A 27,899-nucleotide genomic window follows, 5' to 3' on the forward strand; every position below is an offset into this window, starting at 1 on the left:
TAGAGGGTTGGGGGTTCTCCTGGGGAGGGGAGACCCAGAGTGTGAGGGTATTTCTGGGGCAGAACCCAGAGGTAAAGGGGCACTGGGGTCCAGGAAGGACATGGGGCCTGAGGCAGGCAAGACACAGGTCAGCAGAGGGCACTCTGGAGCTGGAGTTGAGCTAGGTCCAAAGACGACCAACAGGAGGCACCGCACCAGTCAGTCGTCACTTTGCTGCAGTGTAGCACACACAGCTAAACACCTAGTATGTGCCTGGAGGGGAGGAGTATCCATAGTCCGATAGAGACAGATCATGGGTCCCTGCCAGGATTGGTAGAAATCTTAAAGTGCTGAGAAATGGCTACACAACAGGGGAACAGACAGTCAAGATAATTTTAAGGCAATCAACGCAGCTACTTAACAGGCCTATGCCTGAAGCTGCTCTTGAGGCAGAACCATTTACCGGAGCAAGTGGTAACTTGTAAGGAAAGATTATTTCAGACTTCATGGAAGAAAAATAAGCAGCAATGGGGATTTAAAGAAGAAAAATAAACTACTTACAGCTGCAAGATACTTTAAAGAAATCTTGTTAGTAGTGTATTTGGTGCCAGTTAGTACTCATGAAAGTTGGAGACTAAAGGCACTGATCACAGCCATGCACACAAAGGGGGGCAGACTCTGTGTAAACTTCCTCACACAGTTCTGCCAATACATCTCACTCCTACAGTGCCACACCCAGAACAATCCCTTCTGGTCCTCTTCTTAGCAAGGCTTAGGACCATCTTTTTAAAAAGAGACTCTAATTTTGTGCTCATAAAGTTCCCGGCTAGGCTACTGACCTTCTGTGTGTCCTGTGTGAATTTCTTACAGCACAGTTGTACTCTGAAAAGTGTTGCTAAAAAAATGCACGCTGGGGATTCCAAGGCAGGCTGGCCCTCATACGATATTTTCTGAGTTAGGAAGAAAACAAATGCTTTTTCCTAACTGCTAGTCTTGCAGACTCACCCTAGGATCTGAAAGCCAAGCTTTGTTCTTTTTGGCTTGTGCATCAGTCCCAGTAAAAAACAAAAGCAAAACAAACAAAAAAAACCCTGCAATCAGAACTTAATTCTGTTCATGATGCATAAGCTCCATTAGAATCTAACTCTGCCATACCTGTGTCCGTTCTGCAGTGCTAACTGAAGTAAAAAAAATAAACCCTTATCTTTAATCAGAAAAGTCGATATGACTTTGAAACATGCAGAGAGAAGGTTAAGTCAAGTCCAATAGAGTCAGAAAACTACCTGTAAAATCTGCATTTTACTTTCTTTGTGCCACACTTTACTCATCTATAAAATATTAATTCTTACCTCACTCTGAAGAATATTGTGAGGCTCAATTGATGTTTGTAAAGCACTTGAAGATATTTCAATCAATGGCACCATATACGGTTATGTGCAAATTATTATTATTCTAGTTTAGTGGTTTTGCAAAGTTAGGATATAATTCAATCCAATGCAACAGACCTGCACAAAGGCTGTACCGCACTCTTATAAGGACTACAGTGGGTCTTCAGTGGTGCAGAGGATTGCTACTGGCCCACTGAACAGGGGTGAATTTCACTTTTACTGAGGGCTAGAATGAGCCTTTGTTTTTAGCCCCAAACATGCAGCAGTATGTAGCTGTACCACTGCAAACAGCCCTGTGACAGAATTGTGATTCAGTTACAATTTCTTCCATGCTCCCACATTGTGTGTATGCGTGCACACATATGTGTATGTGTTAATTTGCATCACCCTTTTACTACATGCAAAATAGTCCTCAGCGGCTGGTGTGCTGGGCTGCTTCAAGACTTTCCTAAAGAATAATGCAAATATCAAACTATAAAATGACCAGCTATATGTTACTCATGGCTCAGAAATGGGAAGTATTTAATAGGTGGATATTCATGTTTCACCTCAGCATCCACAAACATTAATTATCTTCTATTAACATTAATCTGTCAGTATCTGCTTCTGCCAGTTAGCTCCCTTGACCTTCCCCAGTCTGCACCTTGTTACTATATGATGTTTCATGTTTTTAAAGAGAAGAAACATCAGCTGTTCGAAGCTGACAGAACATAATTTACATTTGGCCTTCATTAAGACTACAGTAAGCATCATTGAGACCAAATGTAAAAAGCCAGATTGGTGAAGGTTATGAAAAATTCAGGTGGGAAGCATTTTTTCTTTTATCTGACAGTTATTATTAAGAAGCCATATGTCAACCTACAACACATAAAATTTAAGCATAAGAGACAGCATTAGAATTCTGCATTATGAATAGAGTGTCTTCCTCCTACAGATGGGCTACTTACTACAGATGGGACTGAACTGGTTAGGGGCTTTTTTGGAGGCCTGAAAGCGTGTTAAGGATTTTGACTGAGTTCTGTACTCGTGACCAAAGCCGTCTTGAATCATTTCACTCCTGAAATGATTTCATTTCACATCCTTGTGGCTAGGCAGTTCCATTTTGAGACAATGCTGATTGCAGATCCCTCTCAGAAATATCACAGACACCACTTGAGAGTAAATACAACCATGGCATCTGGAGTAGGCAGGGTACCCAAGTAATTAAAGCCTCATCTATTTCCAATCCCTATTAATCCGTAAGCCAACTACATACGCCTGTCTTCCTTTTACAAAATGGATAGCCAAAACATCTTACCCCAAAACAGCATAACAGAGCCATATGACAGGTTCTAAACTGAAAATATCGAATTACCTCACACAAACAAAAATTTAGAAGCAGTCCATGAAAAAAGGGAAGCTCTTAAGGTGGGATTTTCAAAAGCACTCGAAGTTTGCCTCCCTCAGTTCCCACCACACTCAATGATGAAACACTCATTGCCTTCAGCAGGAGCAATGTTCGGCCAACACTGAGTGTTGTTGTTTTTTTTAAATCTCATTCTTAAAATGTTAACAGTGTCAAAGACTTCAACCATCAGCCAGAAATCTGTCACAATCTAAAACATACTCACTTCTTTCATCCACAGCAATTTAGGTGGCTGCATTTCTACAGACATCACTCCCCCAACATAGCTCAAAACACTGTGTTGAGTTCCATTGATTCTGTCCACTTGACTGGCTGCACGATGGTCCATCCACAGAATGATGTTTCTTTTACATTCTCCTTACCAAAAATAAAAACAAAGACAGACAAATATTTTCGTCTTGGTTAAATCCTTCCTTAATATTATACGTTCCCAGGTGCCAAGCCACTTGGCAATATCACTTAAGAGCATAGAATTTGAGTACCGCTCTCTGAAATAATACCAGGTGATATTCATTTAGGATGAATTCTTGGCTCCACTGAAGCCAATTTTCAGACATGCTGAGAAACCACAACCCAAATTGAAGTAAATGGGAGTAACAGGTGCTCAGGACCTCTGGAAAATCAGCCTGTAATAATAGGACCTTTCACCCCAAGAACCAAAATCACATGACAAAGTGTATTATTTTATTTATTTACATATAAAAATATACAAAGATGCCTACATTCCCTAACATTATTAAAATCCCAGCAACACTAAAGTAGTCATTTCACAAGAACTCATGTTTAGAATTCAAAATGACCCTGACAAATTAGAGAATTGGTCAGAAAGCAACAAGATAAAATTCAATAAAGACACAAGTGCAAAGTACTTCACTTAGGAAGGGAAACTCAAACGCATAACTACAAAATGGTGAATAGCAGGCAGGTATTCGTATTGCTGAAAAGGATCTGGGAGGTATAGTGGATCACAAATGAAATATGAGTCAACAACATGATGCAGCCGCGAAAAAGGCTAATCGCATTCTGGGTTTTATTAGTAGGAGTGTCATATGTGAGCCACGGGGGATAACTGTCCCACTGTACTCTGCACAGGTCAGTCGTCAGATGGAGTACTCGGTCTCATTCTGGATGCCACATGTTAGGAAAGTTGTGGACAAATCAGAGAGAGTCCAGAAAAGAGAAAAAACATGATAAAAGGTTTAGAAAACCTGACCTATGAGGAAAGGTTACAAAAACTGAGCATGTTAGTCTTGAGAAAAGAAAAGCTGATAGTAGTCTTCAAATCTGTCGAGAGAGGTTATAAAGAGGACTGTGATAATTGTTCTCCATATCCATTGAAGGTAGGACAAGTAGTACTGAGCTTAATCTGCAGCATGGGAGATTTAGGTTAGATGTTAAGAAAATCTTTCTAACTATAAGGATAGTTAAGGATTGCAATAGGCTTCCAACTGAGATTGCAGAATCCCAGTCGTTAGAGATTTATAAGAACAGGTTAGACAAACACTTGTCAGGGATGGTTCAAGTATACTCTTTCCTGCCTCAGTGCTGGGGGCTGGGCTAGATGACCTCTCAAGATCCCTTCCAGCCCTACATTTCTATGATTCTATAACTCAGCTAGACACTGACAAAGACTCTTTCCCAATGCTTCATTATTGGGAGAAGGCTACTCAAAAAAAATATGAGAGATAATTTGCTGAAATGCATTCACTTTGGAGATGGATAGTAACACCTGTGGCAAGACTACAAACACTTTAGAACAAGAAGTGAAGAATACCTTATCTAAATCAACCTACTGAGGGCACGTTAGATGAGCAAAAGGTAATAATCCAACACTCCCAGCTTCTATCAGTTGCTGATACCATTATATGTTCGGGTGCGTGGCCACTGATCTGTACTTGATCCCCAAAGTGCAGTCTAAGGAGAGCCACAAATGTGATGCACATTAATATTCCTGACATAAATTCAAATGAACGTTAAAACTGTGAGACTGGCTGAAAAATGCCCTGGAGCCCCACAGGCAGGTACAAACATTAGAGAATTCCATGAATTATATACTTTTTATTTGAGGACAAAATTCTGTGCAGTCACAAAACCTATTTTGCTTTTGCCCCCCTCCTGGAAACTCAAAGTGAATAACAAGTGGGAATCAAATTTGAGTTAGGGATGGTGTGACGAAGTGGGACTCTTCTTAATGTTTCCTCTGAATAGTGTGGGGGTGCCTCAGTTTCCCCTAGGCAGTTCTTAAGTATCTAGGTGGTGGGGTAAGGGTGTATGATCATTGCAGAGCCCTAGAGGGCCCGTGTGTGCAGGAGTCTGGACACAGAGAATGGCCGACACCCTGTTTCCTGGCAACTGATGGCCTGGGTCCTTCCCTTTTGCGAGGTGAGAGCTAAAGGGTTGGAGAACAAAGGAATCAGGTGACCACCTGGCCCGGGAAAGGAACAAAGCCCAGAGGAGGAGGGGCTGGAGGGAGTTTCAGTTGGGGGCTGGCTGGGACATGGAGTGAAGTGCAGACGGGGTTGTCTGGCTCACTGCCCCCCAGAATGGACCCAGCTGAGGGGTCCCGTTCTCTGCACCTGCAAGCTCTGTTTTAGACCATGTTCCTGTCGTCTAATAAACCTTCTGTTTTACTGGCTGGCTGAGAGTCACGTCTGACTGCGAAGTTGGGATGCAGGACCCTCTGGCTTCCCCAGGAGCCCTGCCTGAGCGGACTCGCTGGGGGGAAGCACACGGAGGGGCAGAGGATGCTGAATGCTCCGAGGTCAGACCCAGGAAGGTGGAAGCTGTGTGAGCTGTGTGTCCTGAAGACAGGCTGCTCACAGAAAGGCGACTACCCCAGAGTCCTGACTGGCTTCATGGGGAGCAGTTCCAGAGCATCGCCCAGGGACTCCGTGACAGATGGCCAAAAAAGAGCTGAGATACAGGCTGGAACAGCCACAAATGATCTGGGACACACGCACAACTAGGCTAAAATTTAGCAGCAGAGATTTTAGGGCAAAGGAGCTATTTTGACAAAGGTAAAAGGGGTGACTAATAGGTCTTAGAGTAGAAAGGGACTATTGTGGCTGTGACTATACTTATTGATTGATGTACACATCAAATCTTAATTAAGAATTCACGAACTACCTTCATTACCCAGATCTGCTTGTGCTGATTCTTCTGAAACAATTTATTCAGAAATGAGTGGAAAATTAAAATTCTAAAAAGGAGGGTGCTGACCGTTAGCTGTGGTGGCATAGGGGCTCAACATACTACTTCGCTAATCTAACAGGCACTTTACTCCTAAAACGTTTGACATTGAATTAGCCAGAAATAGTATCTCCGCCTCACAAGTGCGGAAGATGCCCAGGCAAAGCCTTCTGCTTCCTACACCACCGTGGCGGGCCCCGACAGTAACTCCTAACCTAAACAGCTAAAATGTGTTAGTAGTACATACTCGGTTCTCCTTGAAAGCCGTCATTTACGTGTATTTAAAAATCAGTGGTTAGTTCAGTTGCAGGGGGGAGGGGAGGGGAACTTGTTTAGAACAAAGAAGTTGTTTAGAACCTAGCTTTCTCTTAGGAATAAATCGTATATCAGAGGAGAGCTGTGTGAATGCTATATCAGGATGCCTGGTATTGATCCAAACCCTAAGGGTATGTTTAAACAGCAACTAGACTCCCGTGGCTGGCCCGTGCTAGCCAACTTGGGCTCGGGCTTCGGGGCTGTTTCATTGCTCTGTAGGCTTCTGGGCTGGCTCCTGAGCTCTAGGGGACGCTGCAGCGAGGGAAGGAACCGGAGCCCTGGCACTAGCCAGAGCCAAGAAGTCTACACTGCAATGAAAGAGCCCCGCAGCCCGAACCCTGCGAGCCCAAGTCAGCTGGCACAGGCCAGCTGTGAGTTCTTCTTTGCTGTCTAGGCATACCCAAAGTGGTTCTGATCTCAGTTTGTATCTGGCATTACAACTGAAATCTAGAGAGAACTAATGTTCTTAAGAGATCTGTGTAACTCAAGGGGCTTCTCATGTAGATCCACGTCTACAGGATTCGGCCCTTAAACAGGACATTATGGCAAAATCCTGGCTCCACTAAAGGCAGTAGCAAAACACCTATGCCAAACTTGGTTTCTGTGATGGGAGTCTTACCTTCATAATTAACTGCCAAGGGCTGAAACTGCTTATCCACAACAACAAGTGAACACGTAGCATCAAAACCGAGCCCTCGAATCCAGGCAACATCTACTCCTTGGATGATTTTCTGTGAACATACACAAGAAGTTCTTAGATACAAAGATGCCCAGATGCACGCACATGCTAATGCTTTACAGACAAGAGGTTATAAACTGGAATTATAAACAATGATGAGTCAAGCTCAAAAGCTTCTGAGATTCAGTTTGCTTAAGCACCTAAAAATCTGGATGCTAAACCAAAATGTATACAAATTATGCAAGCCTCTTTGGTCTGAAAAACTGGGACTCAGTCTCATGAAAACCTCTCTTGCAGGCTCTCAGTCCAGGTTCGTACAGTCCTGATTGGAAGCAGGACGCACAGGGATGCACAAAAAGGGAAAACAGTGGGAAACACATTACGTTAATTTTATCTTCTTTCTGAAAGGTTTGGGTTGCACTGGGTGTGCGGCTCAGGCACAGGGTTGGGGGTTAGTATTTCATCTAAACTAGGGCCTCTGAAGCTCTGATTCTCTGCACCACTTCTGGGTCAAAACATGTCAGGGAGTTTTTGTTTTTAACCTCACTTAGCATCTTATCGCAATTAAATATCCTAGCAGAAGGCTGCCTGTAAAATTGGTCTTAAGTGTATACTAGGACTAATATCACTGCTCTGCACATCGCCTTCGCAAGGCTACCCAGCACAGATAGGCCTCAGTTAAAACCCTGGAACTCACTGATCCCAGACCTTATGGAAGCTCTGAACTTTGTGGCTTGCTTGTGGTATTGCAAAGAGAGAGAGGAAAAAAAGGTACCCACAAGGACTAAATTGCAAGTGAGGTTGCTAAGCCTCCTAGGAGGTAATTATGGGTATGTCTACATAGAAATTAAACACCTTCGGCTGGCCCAGCTCAGCTGACTTGGGCTCACAAGGCTTGGGCTGTGAAGCTGTAAGACTGCTGTGTGGACATTGGGGCTCAGGCTCTGGGACGACGCAAGCGGGGAGGATCTCAGACCCCAGGCTCTAAGCCTAGCCTGAACATCCACACAGCAATTTTACAAGCCCACAGCCCTAGCTCGGGTCAAGGATCCTGACCTGGATCAGCTGTGGGTGTTGAAATGCTGTGTAGACATACCCAAAGTGATACATGGCTACTGCTTGGTGACAATAACCCCCCTTCCCCGCCCCCCACTGTTTAGTTAGCACTGTATTGAGAAATATTTTCTTCAGAGCTGTTTGGTAGTAAGGAATCACACCCACTCCCCTTTAAATGGGAACTGCAAGGTCTTTAGTACTACGAGAAGATATTTTAGGGGTAAAAGGATGCCCAAGGGCAACAGCAAAGCAATTTATAAAGACAGAGAAAATTAAACAGGCAGAGTAAAAGGGCTGCTTTGCTTATCCAGCTAGTCACTCTTCCCTCTCCCCCTCCATCTTATTGATATCAGGGCACTTGCTGCAGAGCCAGGCTCATTAATGTTTGAAAAGGCTGATCAATAACAAGAGAATGGTGAACTGTCCATCTGCAAATTACCAGGCATCTTATGAATATTTAAAGAGCCAACCTCGGAACACAGAGAAGCCTAAGATTGTGGCATTTTTAAGAAGGACAAAAGTGCCTTTTTACATTCACTGCCAATCAAGGTCACCGTACACTTTTACTAAGGGGATGTATAAATTAAGATTCCTGCCCAATAGATACAAGAGAGAGAGGGAGAGGTGATCCCTTATATATTCAGCATAGTAGGGTTTATTCAGTTTCACAATATGTAAACCAATGACCCGTATGCCAGTATTTTTGTCCCTGTATTTCTTCACATTTGTATTATAGTCGTGCCCAGAGCCCTCAGTCAGGATCAGGAGCTCACTGTACTAAGCACCTTCCCTGCCCAAAAGAGCTTACAGTGTCTCACCTCTCCCTCAACAGCTGAATAATGAGCCCCCTTTTTGGCCCCAGTGCAGTCCAGTTGCTCACCATCAAGTCAGTTGTACATGCCAGTAGGTTTTGAGCATCCTTGACTCCCAAAAGGGAGGATGGTCTTGTGCATAAGGGAGAGACAAGGGGGGGTGAGGTAATATCTTTTATTGGACCAGCTTCTGTTGGTGAAAGACACAAGCTTTCAAGCTCCACAGGACCTGAAGAAGGGCTCTGTGAAGCCTGGAAGTTTGTCTTTCACCAACAGAGTCCGATAAAAGATCTTACCACGTCAACCTTGTCTCTCTCATATCCTGGGACCAACACGGTTACAACAACACTGCAAACAATTGTGGATAAGGCTCAGACCAATGAATCAGGAAACCTGGGACCAAATCCTATGCTCACTGAAGTCAGTGATGAAGCTCCCACTGATCTTAATACCCTGGCTTCTATTTCCAGTTGTTTCACAGATTCAACTGTGACCTTGGACAAGTCACGCGACCTCTCTGGTCCTCCAGTTCCCCACCTATAAAATGAGGATAGTGTCTGAGAAGCTACCATCATCTGTATCTAGAAAGTACTTTGGTGCAAAAAAAAAATTTATGATCAATCAACTGTACTGTATAAATTAAGATTCTGCATAATATACTGCACAACGGAATGGGAGGTGGAAGGCACTGACTGCTAGCCTGCGTCCCATTATAGGAGTTAAGTACTACCTGAAGCATACATTCCTTCCATTTTTTTAGTCCCCTACATATACCTTTGTGACTGTGCAACAAGCAGCCCAGATGTCATCCGAGGATTGCTCATAGTGGTCTGGTTTGGGTTCCCAAATTTGGATTGACTGATCCGCATGTGCCACTATTGTCCCAAATTGGTCTACCAAAGCCGCACGAACACTTGCTGTTCCAACATCAATCCCAACATAGTAATTTACTGGATCCTGCTTCTCACTCTGCATTTTAAATAAGCCTGTAAAAGCACAACAAGTAAAAAGAAATCTGGTTTGAAACACATTAGCATTTTACCGATAAATAATTATGGTGATGATGTTGATAGTAATGACGAAAAGTTGTACCACATAAAACAAAGTGCAGATCCTATGCAGCCATTTTGACTGTTTGGTAGCAGAGCAGAACAATTTTTGCAAGTCTTCACTATAATTTTTAAATTAATTGCTTCTTCAGTCCTCCTACGGCTTGTGTTCTTTTTCTGCAAACATTCCTGTACTTGAGCTTTAGTGACATAAATGTTTCTGGAAAGCAAACATCAAATTTGCAAACAAGATTATGCATGATAGAAACGTGACCATTCATCCAATCAGGTGAGCATTTATATCTCAGTCAAGCTGAGAGAATTGCAAATTATAGTTGAAACTAATAGTTTGAAGGTTCAGATAAGCACCTAAAAGTCCAGCTGCCTTTATGAATAATAAATCACACCAGAGAAACCTGCACAATTAGACTAAAACTTTCATTTTGCAGAAATCAAAAACTACTAGTCAATCATAGTCTCTGGGCACATGTGAAGTCACTATAAAATACCAAAGAATTACACACACATCCCAAAAAGAAAATCAGCTCAAAAAACTCTCTCCAGATGTCAAACAAAACAGTTCACACAAGTTACCAGCCATATTTTAACAATCATGATTTTGTTGTTTGTTCATTTTTTTACATTTTCCCCACAACGACATGTCTTGCCTGCGATTCCAGCTCATATTCATCCAGCTCCACCCCCTTTTACAAATGCCTCACCATTATTTATTAATTTTGATTATTAGACTGATAAAAAACGCTCCTACTCAACAGCTCCAGTTACCCTGCTGTCACTTAAGTGGGGGGCAGGGATAGCTCAGTGGTTTAAGCATTGGCCTGCTAAACCCAGGGTTGTGAGTTCAATTCTTGAGGGGACCATTTAGGGATCTGGGGCAAAAATTGGGGATTGGTCCTGCTTTGAAAAGGGGATTGGACTAGATGACCTCCTGAGGTCCCTTCCAACCCTGATATTCTAGGATTCTAAGTACACCGCCAGTTTTATAAACATAGACAGACAGACTCCTTTAAAACAATCCAGCCAGAAAGTACCAGCTCAATCCACCCGATCCTTCACCATTATACCCCTACTCTCCCCAAATGCCCACAGAAACAGATCAACCTTGCAACATACCCAGAAAGTCAATGTGTGGGGAAAGCAACCTTAAAAAGTCATGGTTCCCTCCTGGAGGTCACTCTACCAGAAGCTTCATCTCTTGCCACATCAAGAGGATTCCAGTTTGACCACCTCTGCTAACTCAGATGGGGCAGTATGGCACAAAGAGAGAGGCAACCTGCAGGTCCCAGGCATTTAGGGCTATATCAGTTAAAATCAACATCTTAAAATCTATCCAGAAGCAAAGTGGAACACAGCATAGATGACTGGTTTTATTTGCTCTCAATAAAATTCTCTGCTTACCAAGGGCCTGGAGTCAATGGAAGTAGAATCAGATGCTAAGCCCTGATTCTGCAAAGACCTGCACACGTGCTCAACTTTAAGCATGTGAGTAGCCCCCATGGACTCAGCAGGACTACTCAAATGTTTAAAATTAAGTGTAGGTATAACTCTTTGGAGGAATAGGACTTCAGTGGCCAGGTGCCTTCTGAACCAGTTCCAAAAAAACAGTGATATACTGAAAACAGTGAGAGCCCTCTCCTTTAAGACCACAACAGCCTACTGGATGTTTATGACATTCCAGGATGCAATCCAGACCACTGAGAGGTTGTATCACCCCTGTCCTGCAAGCTTGGGTGTTCTCAACACTTTGCTGCTGTAGCTCCCACCTGGGCTGCTCACAAACAGCCTGCCTGCATCCAAGTAACACCCTGAATGTCTGTTATAGCAGCAGCCACAAATCTGTCAAACTCTGGCTTCCATCAGCCTTGGTTATCATTTGCAGGGTGACCCCAACACACTCCCAGTCTCAAATTTTCCCCCAAAAATGTGTGTTCTGCCCACAGTCCAGATATATTAGGTCCATTGCCCCTTTAAGGGGCTCAATGTACAACCATCTACTACATCTAAATTGAGTTATTCAAACAATTCACAACACCGGACTAGTTTTAATTAAAGAATAAAACAAGTTTATTTAACTACAAAGAGACAGATTTTAAGTGAGTACAAGTATAACACATTAAAATCAGAAATGGTTACAAGAGAAATAAAGATAAAGTGGTTTCTAAACTTAAACTAGACTTGGTTCAAGGTGAAGTTCTTACCACAAAAACTTGGGGTGTTTTTGCCTCTTACTTTTATAGTTCAGTCACCCTTTGAAATGCATTTTCCTGAGTGTTACCCTTGGATAAAATTCCTTCCCTCAAAGGATGGAGACATGGGGTCTTGTCATGGAGGAGGCTTCATGCTGTTGTTTGCTAAAATGCAAATTTGCCTAGTCTCCCTCTTGCTGTTTCAAAGGCCTTGTTTATTACATATATGTAAACTGAGTTTAAACATAAATTCCCTTCTTTAACACCTGCTTGACCAGTCCTGCCTAATCAGGGCTATGTGGGTTTGAACATGTGCTTCCAACATTATTCCAGGGGATTTCATAACTTTACACATGATGTTGCTACATACATTTCACCATGATATTACTGACCAGCAAATTACTAGTTTTCAAATGATACCTCACAAGACATAGTTTGAACAAAGATTATTACAGTGGTGTACAGGGTGTGGATACAGAGGTGTATTTGGTTACAAAGTTCAAATAAAGAATACTACAGTTTAGAATTTTTTACAAGTTCTTCTATGCTTTTTTTTCCTGAAACCACAACTTTTCTTCTAAAATTAAATATCTTTAAAGCTATGATTATCTGTCCAGGATGGTCTATCACCAAGAATGAGTTTCAACACAGTACTGTTGTGCTTGAAAAAGCACCTGTTTATGTTGTGTGGCTGGTGAGGTCAGCATCATACTGAATTAGCAGCAAGATATGATGTAGTCACCATTATTACTGATCACTTCAGTTGTGGGAGCCCCCTACCGAGATCATAAGGGACATATGAAATTTAAAAAAAAATTGCCCGTGCCCCAAAGAGCTCACAATCTCAGCATTTGGCAAGGCAACTGCCAAACGAGGAGGAAAGGGTCACAAAGAAGTGACTGAATTAGGAACAACAAGTAGAAGTAGATAGTTTTGAGTCTTTTCTAGGTATCAGAGCAGAGGCAACTTTGAAGGAGATGTTAAAAGAAGAGCAATGTTGCGGCTGTACATATCTGTCCCATCTTATTCAACACTCCAGAAACTGGTTAGGCAGGGATTGACAACAGGTTGTAGTGTTGGTGCCAAGTTGCAAGTTTCCTCTCAATTTCAGATAGTTTATATTTAGGTAGGAGTTTACCAACAAATCTCACCACCACTTCTTCTCTGACCTGCTTTTGTGACCTTCTAAGTAGGAGTTACATCATGGGATACCTCTACAATAACCCAAGAGTTTTGGATCTGCCATTACTAGCAACTTAAGAACATTCAACATTGCCCAATCAGGAATTTCTTGATTAGAAACTCCCGGGGTGAGGGAGTGCGGGGGGAAGGTCACAGGATCATGAGTCCAGTGAGAGGGTACTAGTGAGATGTTCAAAAGCCCAGATGTGGGTGGGATGGACAGCCAATAAGTAGGGCCCTACCAAATTCACGGCCATGAAAAACACATCATGGACTGTGAAATCTGGTCTCCCGATGTGAAAAATGGTCTTTTGTGTGCTTTTACCTTATACGATACAGATTTCACGGGGGAAACCAGTGTTTCTCAAATTTGGGGTCCTGACCCCAAAGGGAGTTGCAGGGGGGTCGTAAGGTTATTTTAAGGAGGTTGCCGTATTTCCACCCTTACTTCTGCACTGCCTTCGGAGCTGGGCGGCCGGAGAGTGGTGGTTGCTGGCCGGGCACCCAGCTCTGAAGACAGCACCCCGCCAGCAGCAGTGCAGAAGTAAGAGTGACAATACCATACCATGCCATCCTTACTTCTGCGCTGCTGCTGGTGGCAGCTCTGCCTTCAGAGCTGGGATCCCGGCCAGCAGCCGCCGCTCTCCAGATGCCCAGCTCTGAAGGCAGAGCGGCCGCCAGCAACAGCACAGAAGTAAGGGTAGCAGTACCGCAAACCTCCCTACAATAACTTTGCAACCCCCCACAACTCCTTTTTGGGTCAGTACCCTCAATTTGGGTCAGGATCCCCTACAATTACAACACTGTGAAATTTCAGATTTAAATAGCTGAAATCATGAAATTTATTTTTCAAATCCCATGACTGTGAAATTGACCAAAATGGACCATGAATTTGGTAGGGTCCTACTAATAAGTGTGCTTGTTTTCTAAGAAAACTCACTAAGACATGAAATAAGTGACTGGGGACTATCTGCCCCACTATCTGCTACCTGCGGCTGGTTTTTGAGTTCCACTGGGCAGGAGGAGCACAGGCTCTACTGAACAGTGGTCTTATTACGCAAGATCAGTTGTTCAGGTAAAGACTGGTAAAAGGTAATAATGGTAACTATATGCCTTTAGTCTGCTCTAACAACAGTCTGATACTTAAGAGTACTGGTAAGAAACTTGACATTATTTCCTGGCCCTAGCCACATGACCTGGTCAGGGTGACACAGATTAATATCTCTGTCAGATTACAGAGGTCACATTCACTGACTCCAGTAATTATTACTACATCTATCCCAGTTTGGGGATGCCCATTACAACAATCTGCATCCTGCTCTGCAACTTATTTTTTGACTGTTGATTGGATTGCTAGGCATCATCTGAAAAAGATAATGTTCCCATTGTAATTTCACACTGGCTTTCCTAAAACAAAGTTTAGAAAGTTGGCTGCAAATGTTGATAACTACTTGTTAGAAATATCACTAACTATACTGTTCTTGATATTATCTCATGCATTTCCCTCTGTTTCTCTTTATTTTGGCACTGCCTCTGACTGCTGACTCATTTTAAAAAAAGAAAGAACCATGAGAAAAGTAACTAACTGGATTTCATTTTTAAAATAGAAAAATGGTGTTTAAGGTCTTTCACAGAATATGGAAATCAAAAAGAATACTTTACAGAGAGAGAGAGAGAGAGAGAGTACTACTTCTAATTTTTTATTCCTCTTCCATATATGGCAGCCTTGATTTTAGATCCTTAATGTTTTTTCGCTACACAGAGGGCAACTTTAACAGATGTTAGAGAATTAAACTATATAGTACATCGCTACTCAGCACTTAAAATTATGGCTTTGCAATGGATTCTCACCACAAGCATTTGAAAACTAGAACCCAGTCAACCCATATAATGTTTACTTTCCTTTTTCCCTTACTAAGCAACCAAGGCAATGTGCGTGCATGTGGCCATGTGAACAACAGATTATTTATGTACCTATACTGTATATATTACAGTCTATGAACAAACACTATTTGACTTCTGCAATTTGATTGACAGTCACCAAGAGTAAGTCAATTAGCAAACTCCTGAAAGACAAATTCCTCATCTCTTTTTACTAGTCTCTCTCTGAGTAATGACTCTTGATTAAACTTTTAGAAGCAGTAACTTAATATTTTACAATAAAAATAAACTAACATAAACATTAACCTTTTTTTCAAACCTATCACTTGCAACAAGGTCATTCTGAGCCACTGAGCTTGTTCAAAGGACGTCTCTGCAACATGATCTAGTGCACCTACAGGTCATCTGGATCCACAAGAAAGCACTGTTATCTCTTCATCACAAATGTCACTGACTGGGCTCTCTGGTGAACAGCCCAAATCCCTGCAAAACTAAAACCTGAACAGAGAGGTTGGTAGAAAGGACTTGGCCCACGTGTTTGATCATAAATTTAAAGAGAGAGCATGTGTTCAATTTTGTTTACAAAATAATCCCTTGGTCACAGAAAGGATTCTGAACTAGGACTCATAACACTAGATCCAAGTAAGTTAAGAGCCAGAGGTGGATCCCAATCCAAACTTCATGGCTTGGAACCTGAAACGGAAGTTCTCTATGTAATTTATGCAACAAATACTTTCTTCCCTCTTTTCTATTAATCAGGTTGCTATTGTAGAATTGTTGCAGTTAATATGATTCTGAGCAGGGTGGACTGATTTAAACCAAAGCAATTTATTTCACCTATTTTGATCATGATTTAAATTGGCAAGCAGTAAACCTTGCCTCGATTTTACTCATGTTTTGCATTTGTACTTTTTAGTTGTTTGGCTAAAGAAAGGTTGATTGTCATTGGTTGGTAACCATTAACACATGCTGATTTGCAACAAAATATAGCCTTTACACTAAATTTGATAAAAGGAGGACTTGTGGCACCTTAGAGACTAACAAATTTATTTGAGCATAAGCTTTCATGAGCTACAGCTCACTTCATCGGATGCATCCACGATATGCATCCGATGAAGAGAGCTGTAGCTCACGAAAGCTCATGCTCAAATAAATTGGTTAGTCTCTAAGGTGCCACAAGTCCTACTTTTCTTTTTGCGAATACAGACTAACACGGCTGCTACTCAGAAACCTGTCACTAAATTTGATGTTTCTTTTTGCTACCCAGGAATATATAATGTATCTATATATGTTTATTTATTCAATTATATAGCTTAATTTACTTTATTCAGATTTTTTATTTTTACATTTTGTATTACATTAGAAAATGGTAAATGATGCATTTCTTATTTATTAGATTATTAATTTTTTACTTGTGATTTGTGTCAAGCTCTATTTGGATGGAAATTCAAATCAATTAAAATGCACAAAAACAGAATTTTACATTTGTTTTTGATCAGTTAAATAAAAATACCTTAAATGTGCTCAATACATAGGGGAAAAAAGTTTATCAAAATATTTTGTATTTAAAACTAACTGATTTATTAAACAAGGGAAATATTAGTTATAGCTAGTTAATTGAACTGATTGTTTCTGGACATCATGTCCTTCAAGATTTTCAAACTCGTCCTCTCATAGCTAGTTTTTATTCATTGATTGGAAGAGGAACACAAGCTTTCCTGCTTTTTCAACTGCCAAGTGGTTTCTTATTTTTGAATAAACTAGTTATTGAACTGAACTATTTGAACAAACCGAAATGAAGAAAATATTCTCTCTCCATCTGCAGAAGAGGCTACTGCTGTCCAAAGCTGGTTTAGCTCTTCAGCAAGCTCTGGTTCAAGGCCTTTAGCCAGTGACTTCCACCAGTTCAGTGGTTTGACTTTCTTTAAAAGGTGGCAGCAAACATGTGCGGCTTATTACTGTTTTGTATTTAATTTAAATGACAACTCTATTATAAGTAGTTTAGATCTGAACATGGTTGTCAATTTAAAATTTAATTTGAAGAAGGTTTATTTTTAACAAATAAATCTGTATTTAATTTAATTTTTTTAAAAAACCTCATGTAAAATAAAAGTCCAATTTTCGTATTAAAAAAAATCAATTTTTATCCACCCTGATTCTGAGGAAAACAGGGTAAGTGGGAGCAGAATACAGCAGAAAAAACACTGATACAGTCAATAAGGTCTTTGCCTCAGGAATAATGTTAATAATAAGAAGCAAAATAAAATAAAGGAAGCTGAAAAGGAAACAAAACTCCTCATCTTGGTGTTCAACCCACTGCTACGAATCCTGGTGGTGGAGCCTAGCTTTCCGCCACAGGCCATTCGACTCACTGTTTCTCACAAACCCAATTTGCAGTTCTTTGCCTGAGCACATGTGCAAGGAGGGAGAAGCTGACCTGTGATTAACCCCTGGTTCACTCTGAGCAGAGGATGCCTCTGCCCCTTGTGGCACAAGAACATAGAGATATTTAGCCCGCATCCTGCAATGGGCTCCAAGTAAGTAGCTTTCTGCTGCTGTGTGGAACAGCCTCAACTTCAATGGAGCTCTGCCCACGCAGCATTCAAGCCTTTGATTTTTTAATGTTATTATTTGGACTTTGCAAACAGAAAAATAGGAACACCAGATATGACGGGAAAAGGAGCTACCAAACTCAAACAGGCCATTGAGCCAACATCCTTTCAGAGTAATAAGGCACCAATCACCTCCTCCTTCATGAGTTGCAGGAGGGACAGGACAGCTTTTGAAACAAGTACTTATGATCAAAGGGCTGCAGCATATGATAAATATTTATAAGTGCTATTAAATAATAGTCTGTATAAATATTACACAAAATGTGCATGCTGAAAACCACAGACTTCCCAGTTTATCCTTAAACAAATGTGCTCGTTTTCCCACATAGGCAGTAAAAAAAAAAACAAACTAACTGCCCTCTGCAAAAACATTTCATTCAAGAAAAAGAAAATCCTGAACATGGTTTGTTTAAATTTAAAAGGAATGACTGAGAAACCAGACAAATATTTCATTACAATTAAGTATTGAGCTCTGTTTGTCTTACCTTACTTTATGGTTATCAAACTGCCTTGAGTTAAAGCTATAGTACCAGGAGACACTACACCCACACACGCAGCAGACTGGTGCTCAGCAGAAATATTTATCAGCTGTAAGTACAGATTTTGTGGTATCGTACACTTAAACTCAGGGAATTATAAAGGATTGACACTTTTTTTTTTAAACTTTGATCTTTGGAACTTTGCAGGCTGCCCGGGCCAACAGATCATGTGTAAATAGCATGGTTTTGGTAGTGCAGCTGTTCTTTTTCTAGGGATTATAGGGGGAAAGATTAGCAAATTAGGCTTCATAATCTTAATATGAACATTTCTAAACAGTACGTTAAACAAAAGTTGCATGCCAATGTCACAGTCTTTATGAAAGGGAGATAAAATGGAAGGGGTATCTTTGACAACACTGTGCCTAGTAGAAAGTTCAACACTATCTTGGCCTTTTAATGATACAAAAAGCAAACAACAAAACAATTTATGGCGGCAGTGTAATCAAGATCTCTTCTTAAAGGCAAAGTACTCCAGTCCTCTTGCCAGGACAGCATAAAAGTCACCTATGGGGTAGGGAAAGGGTAAACCACAGGACACTAGTGTTGTTTTCTCACCATGTGACCCTCCAATGCTCTGAATGCCCATGGGACAGCACTATCACCCTATCAACAATGGCTTACTTCCCACTTAGGCAGTGCCAAAAGAAAGATTACATGCACAATAGCTCTGTGGTTCTGGAGTTTGTATGCATGCTAACAATAAAAACAACTGGAACAGATAACATACTTACTCTAAGGTTGCTCTTTATCACTGTATTGTTAATTTTTTAAAATCAAATCTTCCTCCTTGACCCAACTTTTTTCTTTCATTAATAAATACTTATCCATGTGAAAAGCTCCATTGGCATGCCATGAACTTTACAAGGACAGGGAAACTGAGGCACAAAGAGGGAGCGTGATTTGCTCAAGACCTGTGGCACAGTTGCGTATAACATAACATAAGAATGGCCCTACTGGGTCAGACCAAAAGTCCATCTATCCCAGTATCCTGTCTTCTGACAGTGGCCAGTTCCAGATGCCCCAGAGGGAATGAACAGAACAGGTAATCAAGTGATCCATCCCCTGTTGGTCATTCCCAGCTCCTGGTAAACAGAGGCTAGGACACCATTCCTGCCCATCCTGGCTAATAACCATTGATGGACACATCCTCCATGAATTTATCTAGTTCTTTTTTGAACCCTGTTATGGTCTTGGCCTTCACAACATTCTCTGGCAAGGAGTTCCACAGGTTGACTGTGCGCTGTGTAAAGAAATACTTCCTTTTATTTGTTTTAAACCTGCTGCCCATTAATTTCATTTGGTGACCCCCCTAGTTCTTGTGTTATGAGAAATAGTAAACAATACTTCCTTATCTACTTCCTCTACACTGGTCATGATTTTATAGACCTCAATCATATCTCCCCTTAGTTGTCTCTTTTCTAAGCTGAAAAGTCCCAGTCTTACTAATCTCTCCTCATATGGAAGCAGTTCCATACCCCTGATCATTTTTGTTGCCCTTTTCTGAACCTTTTCCAATTCCAATACATCTTTTTTGAGATGGTGCGACCACATCTACACACAGTATTCAAGATGTGGGCGTACCGTGGATTTATATAGACGCAACATGATATTTTATGTCCTATTATCTATTCCTTTATTAATTATTTCCAGCATTCTGTTCGCTTTTTTGACTGCCACTGTACATTGACTGGATGTTTTCAGAAAACTATCCACAATGACTCCAAGATCTTTTTCTTGAGTGGTAACAGCTAATTTAGACCCCATTGTTTTATATGTATAGTTGGGATTATGCTTTCCAATGTGCATTACTTTGTATTTATCAACATTAAATTTCATCTGCCATTTTGTTGCCCAGTTTTGAGAGATCCTTTTTGCAGCTCTTCGCAGTCTGCCTGGGTCTTAACTGGGTATAGGACCCAGGCCTCCGAACTCTCAGTCTCATAGTCTATCCACTAGACTGTGCTGCGTCAACATTTCTAATCTGACCATCAGGCATTAAAATATTTTCCTTCAATAAACTACACTGCAGGTCTGAAACCTAGTATGATCAGCCTCAACTTCTTATCCCATCCTTTCCTCCACACAAATAACCCTCCAAACTCCTCCTAACTGCTGATCTCCCAGGGCCTGCCCACCATGTTTTCCTTCTCTAACTCCCCAAGATGTCGTTGAGGATAGAACTGCAACACATTCTTTTTATTCTTTCATGTCTATATTTTTTAATTTTTTAAGTACTTATAGACCAAACCTCTGGTCTCACCTACGCTGGTGTAAGTCTGGGGCACTACTGATTTATACCAGAGTAAGTAAATGCAAAATTTGGCCCACAGAACCATTCTGAAATAGACAACATCCAGGTAAGTCACTGAAACAACAGAAAAGCAACATAGTTGCAAATAATGAAAATGCACAAGAATTCCCAACACTGATCAAAGCTGACATTAAAAAAAAAACACCACAATTAAGAAAATTATCAGAACAAGAGGGATCCTGTAATTGACTTTTTTCAAACTCCATTGGCTACAGAGAAATCTCACTCAAGAAGCTGAGAGATGTCGGCATGACAGATGTCAACAAAAATCAGACTCTGCCAAATGAACAATAAAGCTGCTAATATCTAAATAATTAAACCAATCTGTAGTGAAACAGAACGCTGATGCTCTCCTCCTTAGAGCTCTCCTCTTGAGTTTGTATGCAAAGAAAAGGCCCTTGATCAAATTATTAGAACAAGAGAGTCCTGGCCCATCACTAAGGCGCTAGGCATTTCCACAGTACAAATAATAATAATGATGACAGGTGCAAATTTTGCCCTTCTTTTCTGTGCAGGGCTCAATCAGGAGCACACTCTGATCTCTACTAATCGATTTGCTACTTGCAACAATTCAATGATCAGTTCAGATGAACAAATCTCAGCCTATAAGGTGTCTCAAAACAGTTCACCTCAAAGATCTGCAATTCGTTGGTCATGAGCTGTGACTGGGCAGGTGGCAGTATTTCTGCTGCCTGACTGAAGACTTTTTATAAACAAGGGAACAATAAATAATGACTATTAGACAGCTGGCAGGCAGGAGAACAGCAACAGTGCCACCCACCAACCTCAACAGGTGGAAAACTTGATGGGGCCGTTGGTGATGGGGCCACTGGTAAGGGTAGGAGAACACACACTCCCCCCCTCGAGTCTCCAGCCACTCATTGACCATTCTGATGATGAAGGGAACTGAATGGTCCCTCACTCTCCCCTTTCATTAATTTAAACCCTAGCCTGGGTCAAGTGGAGTCTTCTTTTGTTCCATTTAAGCAGCCCCCTTTCCCGTACTGGTAGCTTCGGGACTGTGTTTGCAGATGCTGAAGGTCTAACCGATTGCCTGTTTTGGAGTCAGGAAGGAATCTTTTCATCCTGTAGGGGGCAAATTGGCATAGGCCTGGTAGGTTTGTTCACCTTCCTCACAGCATTCTGGAGGCAAAGTTGAGTTAACTAGGAATGGGATTTAGTAATTAATGGGAGTACTTGGTAAGGATATTAGTTCAGCACAACTTGTGCCGGTTTCCAGCACAGTTTAGTTCCCAGAACTAAAAGACCAGGAATTTTGTTGATCTGCGATGGGGGAGACATTGTGGCTTTTGCAGGCCAAGGTCCCCCACTTTTGTACCTTCTGTGGTAGGGGTGGGGTAGCACTCAAAAAAGTGAGCTGAGCCTTGGGGGTACCTAAGGAGGGTCCACCCCAAGTTATAGGTTGTATGGTAGGGGCCCTGTAACACCACAATTGGAACTACTTAGAATGCCTGATATGTGAGAGTCTGGGTGACAGGGTAGGTAACGCCCCTCCTCGTGTTCCATTTAATAAAGTTGTGGCCTGCTGCTTAAAATCCACCCCCTGTGTTTGTTCTCCTTGGCCACTGTGTCCAGATCAATGAGAGGAGTCAGGTGGGCAAGATGACTCTTTGTAGTGGCTGCCTGGCTAACCAGTCAGCTATCATGTACAGCAGCCACAGCTCTGGTGGCTGGCCCAAGAAAGGAGCTACTGCTCTGTCCCATATGCTCCCAGTGGAGAAGTGGTGTGCCCGTGAGAAATCGCAAGAAAGAAGAGCTTGTGGGTGGAGTAGGAACTACAGAGCTGGCTAAGGATAGCTCTGGGAAAAGACAGGGATTTGCAACCTTTGATCCCTGGGCAGCACCAGTGCTTTGAGACTAAAAGATGAAGACCAGAGAGAGGACACTTAAATTTTTGGGCTATGAATGTGTATTGTATTGATCTGGCCTTGTTTGCTCCATGTTTCCTGGTCCCTTCTCCATCACACTCTGCCTGCTCCCCATCTCCATCTCCATCCCCATCCCCCTCTCCCATGCAAGAAATAACACACTGGGCCTTGCCCTACCCCACTGGCTGCTGTGTAAAGTGCATCTCTTTACCTGTTCTTTAACCTTAAAAACAGCAGGAAGCTGCTATCTAAGGAGCTGCGGACAGGGGCCAGCAGGACGAGAGAAGGCAAAGAACACTCCATGCCAGGACCCAGCCTTTGCTTAGGGAAGCTGTTGCAGCGTGGCTGGCAATCAAACCAGTGCGCTTGGAACCAAGATCGGAGATGCTGGTTTGACTGTTATTGTGTCAAAGAAGAAATGTTACAATCTGAATGTTCCATGAGACTTGTGTGACCAGCCAACAGGAGACAAGAAACCCTAAGTAACGCATCGATCCACGTGGGGCAGCCTACTGCTAATAAGTACCAGTACTGAGAAGGGCCTTTCTTTGCGATCATTGTAACCTACTCTATGCAGGAGGAGGGATAAAACAATGTCAATGAGGCAGTTACAAGATAGCCAGATTGCTGAATTTTAATACGTGTTCATTGTTTTTATTCCCTTCTCTGTTATAATAGGAGTGAAAAAGAAGAAGAATCATAGGCTAAATTCATTCTTAGCATAACTCTGGTGGAAATAACTTAGTTACATCAGGGATGAATTTGCCCTATAAGTTTAATTACATCAGCAAATCATTATAAAATGATTTGCTCTGAGTTCACAATTCTATAAAATGCTAAAATATCAAAATTAGCATATTGGCTGAAATCCATTGTATTTCCCAGCAAGCTTCCACCACTTAAACAACATCTGAATGAATTGTCTATAATAACCCATGGCAGATACTGGAAAGCCTGGGCCAGTAATAGATGTAACACTTAAATCAATTTTTAAAGACATGCTGTAAACCGTTTCTGTTAAGACACTTTCAGCCCAGGAGCAAGTATATTTCTGTAGTCAAATCCAAAATTTACTATACAGTACTCATTCAGTCTTGCATAGTAATTGGAAAGAGTGACAGCCTTAAGTAATTTGTCATATTAAGATTAAACATTTATTTGGGTTGTCAGACAATCTGCAATTCTAAACACTCTGGCCCTGAAGTTCCTGTCACAACTACTTAGGAAGAAGCAAGGTTGCACATTAGGCTAATTTAAGAGAAACACGTACTCAGAACATAAATCAAATAACAGGACACACTGTACATACGTAATGTGTCAGCATACCTCTCTCTGTATGCTAGAATCCCTAACAGTGATGGACGAACCGCAAATGCTTATCTGAACTGAATAAGGTTTTTTCCTTGTCTTCCCCCACTATTCTATAAAGCCTGAGATTTCCCTCCTTAGTAATCCTCTAGCTTTCTGTGTGAAAAATCCCGCGAACACAAGTACAGCACCCAAAAGATATCAGCCACTTGCCCCTTTACAAGTTGCGTGCTCTGTGGCTTCCCATAGAGCAAAGAACACCTCAGACAGGAAAGCCCAAAGCTTGTAAGTTTGTGCACCGCAGAGATTTTCAGGGACCTGCATGCAGCCTTCTCTTTCTCGGTGAGGAGCTGCGGGAGATGTGGGTCAGACCACTAGAGGTCTGCTTCCTCTTTCAAAGTCCTCAGGGAGGGAGACAGAACTGTTTGTGATCACCCTGGGCTCTCTCCCCACTTCAGCAGATGAAACCTGAGAGAAAACTTCTGGTACCACAAAGCCCAGAACAATCGTCAAGGGAGCTGGAGACAAAAGAATGAAAACACTGACTCCCCCCTCGTAATGCTTAACCCTACAGAAAAAGACCCCTAAAGATCAAAGACATAAACCTTACCCCAAGCAGAGTTTGGATTCTGAAAAAGGAGAAGTGCCAGAAACTCCAAGAGGGACTGCACTATTGCTATTAATTTCACACGGAAGGGCCTGCTTCTCTCTGCATTTACACCTGGCTAACTTATGCGGCTCCCGGCTGAGCTTGCTGGCTTCTGAGAATCCTTTAAATTATTTGGCACCTATCTCTCCCAAACAATGCATTGGAGCCTAGGTGCCTAACTTGGGGCTGAGAATTCCACTAGGCAACTGTGCATTGCAATGCTTAAATACTCAGTAGTATATTACCCTAAGATAGATAGAGGGCTCAAGTTGTAAAATGAGGATCCATAGTATAATCATTCTCTTCTTGTTCCATAAAGTTTCGGGGTGCTCAGAAATAGGTCAGAATCAGAACTTCAGCTCTAACACAGAGAAAACATGGGTCCAACAGTAGTAGGTTTGCGAGGAAGGAGCTGTTAAGAAGGATGAGGAAGCAAAGAGATTATAGAGAAGTCACAAGGAGAGGAATGGATGAGGAACTGTCACTCATTTGGGGAAAGGATAGTTATTTGTCCAAAATGATCATAATTTTCTAAAAGATCATCTCTTCAAAAACATTCTGGCATTTCTCCTCTCACCTGGTTGTAGCACAGGACAGAACACAGACAAGGACTGCAAAAGCAACTGAGGCTCCATATCCAAAGTCATGGTGTAGCTGTAGTTCCCTCTCCTTTGACCCTGTCAACAAATTTCTGCTCCAATTCTTAGATCCCCAAATAGTGGCAGCTGTCCTATAGAGGGGTACCCCCCCCCAGGCTGTGGAAAAAGAGAAGGGCCATGTCCCAACACTCCAGAGTGTGTTCATGTAGGAGAGGAAACTAGTAAGTTCTAGAAAAACCCTTTTTAAAAATTATGTTTTAATACTATATTTTCCTAAATTAGAAGGATTGGTCTTACAGGACAGGGTGTGCAGGAGGATGGAAAATTGAAGTATGATGGAACAACTAACCTCCTTTAGGAGTCTGGGAGAAATTTTGTGTCCTAGCCCTTTCTAAGTTCTTCAGCAGGGTGTCTCTCTCATCCCACTCCCTTATATTTTCTTTCTCCTAAACTGTTTCTGGCCACTGACTTCTCAGGTTAATTTTATTAAATAGCCTTCAGCTCCTACGCCTATAACCAGGTGTCTCAGACTGTTTCCACTTTTCAGAAGAAAGAGAAAATCCCACTACATCCAATATGCAAGCAGCATATCGTTGGGAGCTTCCCCAAAGATCAGGATGATCCACTAAGCAAAACCTCAAAGTGCGTATCTCTTGTGCATGTCTGCTGAAAACTCGCTGCCGCCATTTACACACCAGGAACAAGTTGAGGGTAACTCAGTATGAAGCACGACTCTAATATTGGATTTGGTTAATAAAAATAATTATGAAGGTTAAAGACATGCTGAGCCAAATCCTGGAAGGTGTGAAGCACCTCCTGAGGGGTTCCAAGCACTCTTGATTGTGACTAAAATCAATCAATGGGAGTTGAGGGCAGTCAATAAATCTCAGAATCAGACCCACTGTCAATTAGCTTACGCCCAATAAGGAGGCTGTGTTTTAAGAAAATGTCAAGAAAAACAATTTTTGGGGAACTGACAACCTGAATCATCTTGTACCATCTCACTAGGTACCTGGACATCAGGATGCTGAAGCTGGCTAAGAACAAACCAGTTTAATTTTACTCTCTAACCTGAGTAACATACATGCAAGAAATAAACAGATCACACACACGATTCCAAAAATCTTTTCACTTTGAACAATTTCCAGTGGTTATTCACACAGACAAGCAACCTTCCCGCTACCCTTGCTAGTATTTGAACTTTATACCTTTTAAAACTGAAACATCTTACATGAGGAACAGACAATTTTCTAAATAAAACCTGCTTACAGTCCATGGAATCATTCACTAAAACAGAGACTGTCACACTGGGGTCCGAGGACACTACGTGGTGCCCGATATGACCATGAAGGGTTTGCTAAAAGAGTGCAGAGTAGATACACAGACCAGGTAGAAAACATTATCAGAGTTTGCAGAGTAATTGGATTTTCTATCTAATCATCACAACATTAACATTTTGACTTTCTTGAAAACAAAAAATTATCACCACATTTTTAAAGGGAAGCCTCCAAAAGTAGCAAAGGGGCCCTCAGCTTGGGAGAGCTGAAGAATCACTGCTCTGAACTAAGAGCAGAGCAACAGTAAAAGGCCTACCGTACATTGTTGCCTAAAGAAAACCCTGAGTTGTATGCATTAGTGATCTATGACTTTGCTACACAGCTAATTACTGTTTGGATTGGAGAACAGTGGTCACTTACGTGTCCAAACTGAAATATTATATTAGCTAGCAGTGGGTATGCAGACAGCAGTTTAAAGAAACCACAATTTTCCTCACAGGGCAATTTCCTGACTGCTAGCAGTTGCCGGAAAGCCTCATGTTCCTCTCTTGGCTGGAGCACATTTGTAATGCATTTTCTGATTGGTTAATTGAACCTAAGCCACAACTGGTTGAAATTCTCCCCTCTGCTTTCTTTGAATCTGCTTGAGCACTCAGCAAGATCTGTACTGACTGGTACAGCTGTATGTTTTTCATTCTGGACCTGGTTATAGTACTTCATTTTGAACTCTTTTACAAAGATCTGCTGACTGTTGGTTATAGCTGTCAAGCTGCACTGCTTTGTAAAACAGAAGTGTGTGTTATACCTTGTCAAGAATTCAAATTTTTTGCCTCCATAGGAGACTTATTTCTCTTTTATTCAAAAAAAATCAAAGAGGAGAAATAGGTTTTAAAGTACTACTGATAAAATTATAATGCAACCCAAATTCTGCCAGCCACTATAATCCTGTAACCTTGTGAGACTGCAGAAATCCAGGGGGATTTATGGGCGTAGCTTGGACAGTATTTCCCATCTGTAGTGAACACAGAAGCCACACAGCAACCCAAAGAAAGAGCAACACAAGGAAACAATATACAAGCCTAGTTCTGAACCAGGGAACAGGCATTGAAATGGGCATTGTCAGCATTGGGCCAAAAATGTATAACAGTAGCCAAAATCAACAAACCATGACTGTGAGCTGTGGTTTGGTGCTCGTATTTAGGGCTACCACCTTTGAGACTTTTGCCCTGAGGGTCAAAAGTTGCAGTCCAATGTCATGAGAGGTCAATCCCAAGTACATGTAAGAGTTGTTTAAATGACCCTAAGAGATGGGAATAGGATAGTACTATCCAAATGGGGAGAGTTTCCTGAAAAAAGGAACAAAGGGCAGCTGTAGCCATAGTACATGTATTCTAAACTGCGGATAGGGTTAGACTGTGCCAGGTCTCTGCACAAGTAATGGGCTCAAGAGTGTTTGAAAAGTTTATGGAGGAGATGATATGATGAGACTAACTACAATGGGTGATCTGTGACTGCTGCTAATAGCAAATATCTCCAACAGCCAGCGATGAAACACTAGATGGGGAGGGCTCTG

General features: G+C 41.7%; 1 protein-coding gene across 4 annotated transcripts in view; it reads right to left on the minus strand.

Moving 5' to 3' along the window:
* FGGY (FGGY carbohydrate kinase domain containing) overlaps window positions 1-26,865 on the minus strand; it is a 191,948-nt gene extending 165,083 nt beyond the window's left edge. For all 4 annotated transcript variants that reach the window (XM_073357533.1, XM_073357531.1, XM_073357532.1 and 1 more), the window contains exons 1-4: window positions 26,747-26,865; window positions 9,598-9,809; window positions 6,896-7,007; window positions 2,978-3,129 (exon numbers count right to left, since the gene is read on the minus strand). In XM_073357533.1, the coding sequence (XP_073213634.1) occupies window positions 2,978-3,129; window positions 6,896-7,007; window positions 9,598-9,798 (465 nt within the window). In that variant the 5' untranslated portion in view covers window positions 9,799-9,809; window positions 26,747-26,865. The remainder of the gene's footprint in view (window positions 1-2,977; window positions 3,130-6,895; window positions 7,008-9,597; window positions 9,810-26,746) is intronic.
* Between the last annotated feature and the right edge of the window lie 1,034 nt (window positions 26,866-27,899).

The sequence above is a fragment of the Lepidochelys kempii genome, chromosome 8, assembly GCF_965140265.1.
Source record: "Lepidochelys kempii isolate rLepKem1 chromosome 8, rLepKem1.hap2, whole genome shotgun sequence".
Taxonomy (NCBI): domain Eukaryota; kingdom Metazoa; phylum Chordata; order Testudines; family Cheloniidae; genus Lepidochelys; species Lepidochelys kempii.